The sequence below is a fragment of the Miscanthus floridulus genome, chromosome 12 (assembly GCF_019320115.1).
Source record: "Miscanthus floridulus cultivar M001 chromosome 12, ASM1932011v1, whole genome shotgun sequence".
In the NCBI taxonomy this organism is placed as follows: Eukaryota; Viridiplantae; Streptophyta; class Magnoliopsida; order Poales; family Poaceae; genus Miscanthus; species Miscanthus floridulus.
This window is the reverse complement of record NC_089591.1, coordinates 14,057,810-14,066,283: the sequence shown is the minus strand read 5'-3', so window position 1 is coordinate 14,066,283 and position 8,474 is coordinate 14,057,810. Positions and strand designations below refer to the sequence as shown.

The 8,474-nt window shown below is 42.9% G+C and overlaps 1 protein-coding gene across 1 annotated transcript in view; it reads right to left on the bottom strand.

The window, feature by feature from the left end:
- LOC136495570 (probable amidase At4g34880) overlaps positions 1-2,785 on the bottom strand; it is a 26,855-nt gene extending 24,070 nt beyond the window's left edge. Inside the window, exon 1 of the mRNA XM_066491464.1 lies at positions 2,700-2,785. Coding sequence (XP_066347561.1) covers positions 2,700-2,785 — 86 coding nt within the window. The remainder of the gene's footprint in view (positions 1-2,699) is intronic.
- Between the last annotated feature and the right edge of the window lie 5,689 nt (positions 2,786-8,474).

The following is an 8,474-nucleotide window of genomic DNA, read 5'->3' as shown; positions in this document are numbered from 1 at the left end:
TAGGAACTATCTGGAATATGAGCTGATGATCATGAACTTGTGAGGAACTTGGCATCATTACCAGTCGCTTCTACTGTCTTTTTCTATATGCTCATTGTTTTATATATGCTCACTATGTTTATGATGCCTTTTTACTCCAAGTTTTTTATCAAATGATGATTGACATGTTTCTGAGGCCTCTACAACAACTACTACTATTACACAGTGAGCATATATAAACATAGTGAGCAACTCCTTTTTTGGCCAACTCTCCTCTCCTCTCCTCTCCTCTATTTTGCCAATGATGAAATTGTCCAACTTCAGAACCAACTTGGAATATGATGAGCTGATAATCAAGAACTTGTGAGGAACTTGGAATTATTACCAACTGCCCCTACATTACCTTCATGACCTTCTCTTTTATGATGCCATGATGCTCCGAGTTCATGACGAAATGATGATTGACATGTTTCTGAGGCATCTAATATTGCTACTACTTGTATTTTTATCTATTGCGTGTTTTATTGGACTAATTTATGGCTTGATACAAAAGGGCGTAGTGATACAACATGATAGTCAAGTATTTTCTAAAATTTGAAATTGACCTTCTCGCGTATCTAAGTCAACTTCTTCGGTTCTATTAGAACAAACGTGAAATGTCCGACAAGAGACAGTGCACTCCAAGCCCTGAGCACAGGCCAATCTTTGAAGAGCCAGAACCAGAGCACACTTACTCAGCAGCAGTTCAACGATGAGCTAGACAAGGGTCTAGCAGAGATGCTAATTAGGATCAGTCCGATGAGGAAGAGGGAGAAGAGGGAAGAGCAAGAGAGGCTACTAGAGGCGATGATGAAGATGATGATGATGATGAAGACGATGATGAGGATGATGAAGAGGCATATGAAAGGCTCGAGGATCCTTTCCCACGTGAAGTCAGATGAAAGCCAATGGAGGAGGAGCTGAACAAGGATTTTTGACTCCGAACGAGGAGGTAGGGATAAAGCCTTAGTTTGCAAATTTTGCTAATGCTTTATATGCTCACTATTTTTTATATATTCTCGTTATTTTTATATATGCTCGTTGTTTCATAAATGCCCACTGTTTTTAGATATGCCTAAACTTGTTTTTTGTAGTGGCAACATGAGAAAGGTGTGAGAAATGATCCACACAAAGATGACAACCTCTTGGAGCTCGTCGAAGACCTTTGCATCTTCATAATGGACCAGATTGTACAAGTCAGAGGCATTTACCATGACCGAGCATCCGAATTAGGTAGGCATCCTCAGTACTAACATCTTCTTGAGTTGGAAAGGCTAGGCTTAGGTCGTTGATTGGACTTGTGAATGGAATGTGACATTGGTGATGTTATCGGACTTGTGGAATGGTCGGACTTGTGAATTATGTCAATGTAATAATGAATTATATATGTTCTTGTGATTTGGACTTGTAGTCTTATTGGATATAATGTTCTTGAGAATTATATATGTATGCATATGTATCTTCTTGTGAATTAGTTGTGATATAATGTCCTTGTGAATCATATATGTATATATGTTCCGGTCATATTTGAATTTACAAATCTGATTTTTTTAATGGGAAAAGGGTACTGTAGGGGCGGTTGCGGTTCTATATTAACCGCCCCTACAATGAAAACTATAGGGACGATTGGTGTCATGGCTGCCCCTGTAAATCTAAATTGTAGAGGTGGCTGGTGTTATTAGCCGCCCCTTGCAAATTCTTTTGTAGGGACGGCTCGTAACACCAGTCACCCCTACAAATCATTTTATAGGGGCGGCTTGGAAACCGCCCCTACAAATCAATGATTTGTAGACACGGTTGCTTAGGACTGGCTATGGAAACCAAACCCTACAATCCTTATGTAGTAGTGCTCGCCTAGCTCGATGAACCATGACAGGATGTCGTGCTTCGTCTGCTCATTTAATTTACCCTAACATATATAATAAGTGGTCATGCACACACATATTTTATCTCCATCCCAACAAAGATGATCAAGACGAAATGACTACCTTATCCTGTTTGCTGCTGGCCAGACCTCGACGATCTCAGCGTTTCCTCCGGTGGATCACGATGTAGGTGAACTCGTCCATGAGCTTGATGCTCTGTGCTAGGAGGGCGTCTAATTCCAATCAGGAAGCACCTCTTCAGCACCACAACGGGGTCGATGAACCGCAGCATGATGATTATGTTGGTTGGCATCAAATGCCTGGAAGTAGCTGTTCTCAGGAGATCGTGGAGGAACGAGGCAAGTGCGGACACAATCAACACTTTCAACACCTTAATGTGCACGTATGATCTTGTAAATTCATTGATAATTCATTTTAACTCCAAAATTGCTGGACGTAGGGCGTGAGTCGATAAACTTTAATGTCATGACTATTGGCCACGGAACCCATATATGACATTCTAATTAATTGTCATGGTAACGAGCCCAACCACATATTTCTTAAAAATATTTTTCAGAACATGGAAATATACTACCAGCAAAATATTCCACTCATATTCTCAAGAAATATGTCTGTTTTAGTGGTTCTTTCTTATATGGACGGAATCCAAGAACAAATCTCTAATTTGCTTCTTCTTTAGATCATTTGGTGTACCAAAACCATCTCCACCTTGATAAAACATCAATGTGAGAATGCTGAGCCAAGTTAACACAAGCTTTGTTAAAGGGTGTAGAATATTGACGACTATCAAATTGCCTCCTCATTGATACATTCCATGACTTCAAGACAAGATCTTGCATGGCCTTACGAGAATCATCCTCGTTACCACCATTCTCGGCCATGTGTATAGCTATGAAAGATGGGGCATCTCCTCTCTGCAACTCATCCTAGTATCCATATGTAGCATATATATATGAGAAAACAAACTTTCAAAAGTTTAAGTAACAAGGAGGGGAAAAAACTAAGGTGCTTACTATGTGTATTGCAGAGTCATTACAGAGACGCAAATTAAAGAAACATGTTGAACTAATCTGTGTGTCGTTCGCATTTGGGATATTGTGTTCATGTTGACAACTGAATCGAGCATTGAGAAGGCATGTAACAGCAACAATGGTGCAGAGGATGACACCCATGCATTCTCCAGATACTTTTGAATGCTTGAACAGTTTCCATGGTGTCATTTTGCCTCCACCAAAAATGCCATGCAGATGTCAGGCACTGTTAAATGAGAATACACTACCCCAGATTTTGACATCACCGGCGGTTCAAAAAACCCCTTCACTGTAGGATTTTAAACTGGCGGTGGCATACCAGCAGTGATCCGGCGGTTCAAAAAACCCCTTCATTGCTGGATTTTGAACTAGCGGTGGCATACCGGCAGTGATGTGGGATTGACATCACTACCGGTTCTTATGAACCGACAGTGAGTGTGGTTTTCAGGAAATCCAAAAAAAAAATTCTGGGAGAGGCCCCACTAGACAGTCACATGTCACGCGATTTTTCGCGCGAAAAACGCGCTCTTTGCGGCCACCACCACTCGAACCCTTGACCTCTTGCTTCGCATCTTCAGCCCCTAACCACTCCACCTGCAAGCAAGTTGTTTCTGTCCAAATGAGATTGTTCGTCCTAGCCATTTTATGTTTATCTGATTTTGAAATGGGTATTTGGGACCCTAAACGAATTCAAATGAAAAAGTTGCCGACTATGAAGTTTTATAACTTTTCGAGATCTACAACTTTCATTTTGGTAGTTTCTCCATCCGAGGTCATTTACAAAATTTGAATTTCAAATTTAAAAAATTCAAACGTAGTTTTCCAAGACAAGATGATTTCAAATCATAAAATTGTCAACTGCAAAGTTTCATAACTTTTTGAGATCTACAACTTTTTTTTGTTGTTTGTCCATCCGAGCTCATTTAAAAAATTCAAATTTCAAATTTTTGGAAATTCAAACTTAATTTTCCTTGATAAGATGAATTCAAATCAAAAAGTTGTCAACTACAAAGTTTCATAACTTTTTGGGATCTACAACTTTCATTTGGTAGTTTCTCCATCCAAGGTCATTTATAAAATTCAAATTTTGAATTTTAGAAATTCAAGCGGTAGTTTTCCTTGACAAGATGATTTCCAATTAAAAAGTTGTCAACTACAGAGTTTCATAACTTTCTGAGATCTACAACTTTTATTTGGTCATTTGATCATTATTCGTCCGACATAGCGGTAGTAACATTGTTCACAAATGTTACATATCAATCTTATAGGTTCTTAACATTTATGAACAATGTTACATCCACTTTATTAGATGAAGAAATGACTAAAATAAAACTTATAGATCTTGATAAGTTCTACAACTTCTATGTTCATGACTTTTTCAGCTGAAATCATTTAGTGTTCCAAAATACCGTTGAAAGTTGCTATTTTTTAAATTCAAAATTCAAATAGATAAAACATAGTCACATGAAAAGATGGATAAAATAATAGCGATAAGAAAACAATAAATTGATAGAGCATGATTTTAGTAATTTTTAGGAAAAAAATCATCAAATTTGAAGTTAGTACGAGGGAGAAAGACTAGTTACAAACTTTAGCCAGATATTAAAAAGAGAAATCAGAGTTGTTCAACAATTTCAAAATTTAATTGGAAACAGTATTTTGAAGTAGTAAATGATTTTAAATGAAAAAGTCAAAGTTGCATAACTTGTCGAGATCTATAACTTTTGTTTTGGGCGTTTCTCTATCTGAGGTCGTTTGAAAAATTCAAATTTTAAATTTTAGAAATCAAACGTAATTTTTGTTAGATAGATGATTTCAAATGAAAATATTTAGATATCCAAATGATCTTAAATTAAAAAAGTTTGAACTACAAAGTTGTAGATCTTGTCGAGTACTACAACTTTGATATAAAGTTCGTCTTTATCGAACATCATATGAGAAACATATGAATTTTTCTTGCAGCATATCACTGTCGGTTCAAGCCACGAAACCGACAGTGATGTCCAATTCTAGAGTAGTGATAACTTACCAGTCAAATGATAGAACAATACATTAGTTAATCACAAATAATGGTGGCTTAATTTGAGGGTAGTTCACCGATTGTTGTAGATGATAATGAATACTACAACCATGTTCCTTCAAAGCATGTTCAGCAACTTCATTTGATGTGTGATATATAACAGAATAAAGTGATTTCATGTACTCTGGGAGTGTCTCATTTGGTATTGCATCCCACCTGAATACATTTGAATGCAAAATTAAAGAGTCACCTTCTATGAGATGAGATAAGACCTGGCCAATGATGAGAATCTAATGGTATTTATAGAACTTTATTAAGAAATTGTTTTCTTTGCAAATGTTTACAGTTCTTCTGGGCAATGCAAGAGTTCAGAGTTGTTAATTGAATACATGCTTCTTCTATTTCAAATCTGCTCACATTGCAATTGCATTTGTGAACAGTACAAGTTCATCTATGGTTCCATACACATCATGTCGGGGACCAATACTAGGGTACCCAAAGAGGAGGAACTAATGGTCATCAACATTGATTCATCCGAGCAGTCAAGAGCGCGACTACAGCTCCAACCGACCCCCAGGTGCACGGGCTCCACCTCGCCCGACCTCTGGGTTGGAGGCTCCATCTCGTCCAACCCTGAGGCCGCGGGCTCCACCTCACCCGACCTCCAAGGGTCATGGGCTCTATCTTGCCAGATGGGGACCCATATCGCCGCCAGCCACTCCAAGTCCAGCCGCATGGGCCTGGGTCAAAACTCTAACACCAGGGAAGAGACAGGCATGACTCGATGTAACCCGACGCCATGACGGGCCATACCTGAGGATTCACATCAAGAACAGTGTCGGGCGTACTTTACCAAACCCCACTTTACTTTTCTAGTGCATGAGCATTCATTCGTCCATTCCCATACATCCAAGCATTGCATATGCAATTATTGCATCACAACGCTTCACGTAGCATCATGATGCGGTAGTCGTCTCACTCGATATGAGCGGTGACCAACCGAGGTTCAAAGGCCGGCCCACGAAGGGCTCAAGGCCGCCTCGCATCAAACAGAGCCAGGGAAGAAAACACAGATGAGCCCCAGCGGCCCTTGCTCGACCCGCTCAGAAGCGGATAGGGTCATCTTGACCTTCTTGTTCGATCCTAACCTCGAGCCAAGCCCACAGAATCTCCATCGAGGGTAGGCCTGTGGGCCACCTGAGTAAGTCTCTGAAATGACTCAGGCATCTACTGGGAGGCGGGTTAAGGAGCAGTGGAATACCACATGAGGGCTATGCCGACCCCGTCATAAATGATGGACCCGAATTCCACTCAGACATGCCCGTTAGTGAGCTCACCGAGCGCAACACTCAAGCCATCGAGGCAAGTGTCATTAGCACAACCCCTCCGGTTCCAGAAATCATGGACGGGGTGATACAAAAAACTTGGCCGACCCCTACTGAGCCCAACGGGGCTCGGGGGCTCGATCCGCCCGACCCCAACTCGGGAATCCGACCGACCGAAGTTCGAAGGCTAGCCCACGAAGGGCTTAAGGCCGCCTCGCATCGAATAGAGCCAGGGAAGAAAACGCAGATGAGCCCCAATGGCCCTTGCCCAACCCACTCAAAAGCAGATAGGGTCATCTCAACCTTCTTGTTCGATCCTAACCTTGAGCCATACCCACAAAATCTCTATCAAGGGAAGGCCAGTAGGCCACCTGAGTCGGTCTCTAGAATGACTCAGGCATCTGGCGGGAGGCGGGTTAAGGAGTAGTGGAATGCCACATGAGGTCTATGCCAACCCCATTATGAACGATGGACCCATATTCCACTCTGACATGCCCGTTAGCGAGCTGACCAAGCGCATCACTCAAGCCATCGAGGCAAGTGATGTTAGCTCAACCCCTCCGGTTGCGGAAACCATGGATGGGGTGACGACCACAAAGACGAGCCGACCCTCGACCGGACCCCCACTATGCGCGGGGTCTCGAGGAAAGTTGGACTCACAAGGAGACTGAATGCGTGATCACAGAACGATGGCTCAGGTCCTAGGGAGGGGGTGCTTATGAAAGCCAAGAATGATGTTTCTAAAACAAAAAACGCTTTCCCCTACCAGTTTTGCTATCGTCTCCTCGATCTTTAGTGAAACCCAACCCTAGCAATGGAAAGTGGTTGGGTCTCACTCAAGGGTTGATAAGGGTATACACATACCCTTTCTTAAACAGTCACCATACCCAACCCTTTTTTATGTTAAAAACCTAGAGGCAAGGTTTTGCGGAAACAAACGCCGAGAAAAACTGGTCGGACCGCAAGAAATCTACGCCCCATCGGCTATGGCACTCTTGCTTACCAGTGTGACCAGAGTTTCCTACCCACACCTTGAGCTCAATGGTCCTAGCAATAGGAAGGGTCGGAACGCATTAACCCCTTTTTTACACATAAAAAGGGAGAAAGAACAGACTTATTCAAACAAAACAAAAGAACAGACTTGTTCAAACGAAACATAAGGGTCGAAAAATGTCTGCTTATTACAAAAAATGACCGTCCGACCTATTTAACTAACTAGCCCCTCTAGGGAAGAACTATGCCTTCTATCCTATCCGCCAAGTCCTGCGAAAGGGGAGCCACCACCATTTCTATCTCCTCTAGCTTGTGGACTTCATAACCAGGCGCGTAGTCGTGGCTCATCACCTCCAAATCGATGCTATCCCCATAATGAGAATGAGCAATTGCAAAGGACTGATTAACCCCAGCATGAAGGTCATTCCTCTCAAGCTGGCACACCCGAGCCATGATCTCAATGGCATGAGCTACGAGTGAGCTGGTCTCCTCCGACTGCACCACCTCAAGGTCATCGTAGACCGCTCCGTGGATGGTGCTCAGGATACCAAGCTCATCACTCTTCACTTAAAGATTTCTCCTTTCCTCGGTGAGATCCACATCTAGCCTGGTAGAAATGCTCTCGGCCACTAGATTCTGGGTCGTCTCCCTTTCGAGCTCAGCTAGAGGGAGATGACCTTCTGTTGCACGTCATCGCGCTCTTGGAAGGCTTGGTCACGCTCTCAAAAAGCCTGGTCATGCTCCTCAAGAGCCATGCCGCATTCTAAGCAGAGCCTCTCCATGGTTTGGATTAGCTCATCCTGCTCCTTGCGCAACAGAGCGACCGCCGTGGCATCCAGGCTCGCCCTTTTCTCTAGGGCCACGAGCTTATCCTCGACCCCTAGCTTTAGATCCCTTTCTTTCTCAACCTCACCTAGAAGCTCAAGGATCCACTGGTGGGTTTTAGCGTCCTTCTGGAGCAACTCATCCCGCTCCTTCCTGACCTCGGTAGCTTCTTTGTCATCCTTCCACAACCTCACCGACAGGGCCTTGAATGCCTTTTCGGCCTTATTAGCATACTAACGGGCCTCGGCCACCCACGATCGAAGATTAGCCGCCTCCTCGGCGAGGGGAGTTAGCTCGACCACCCTCTACTAGGTGCAATCAGCTAAGCTGTCACCTCCCCACGTAGCCTCACCACCTCGACAAGGCGGTCCTAGGC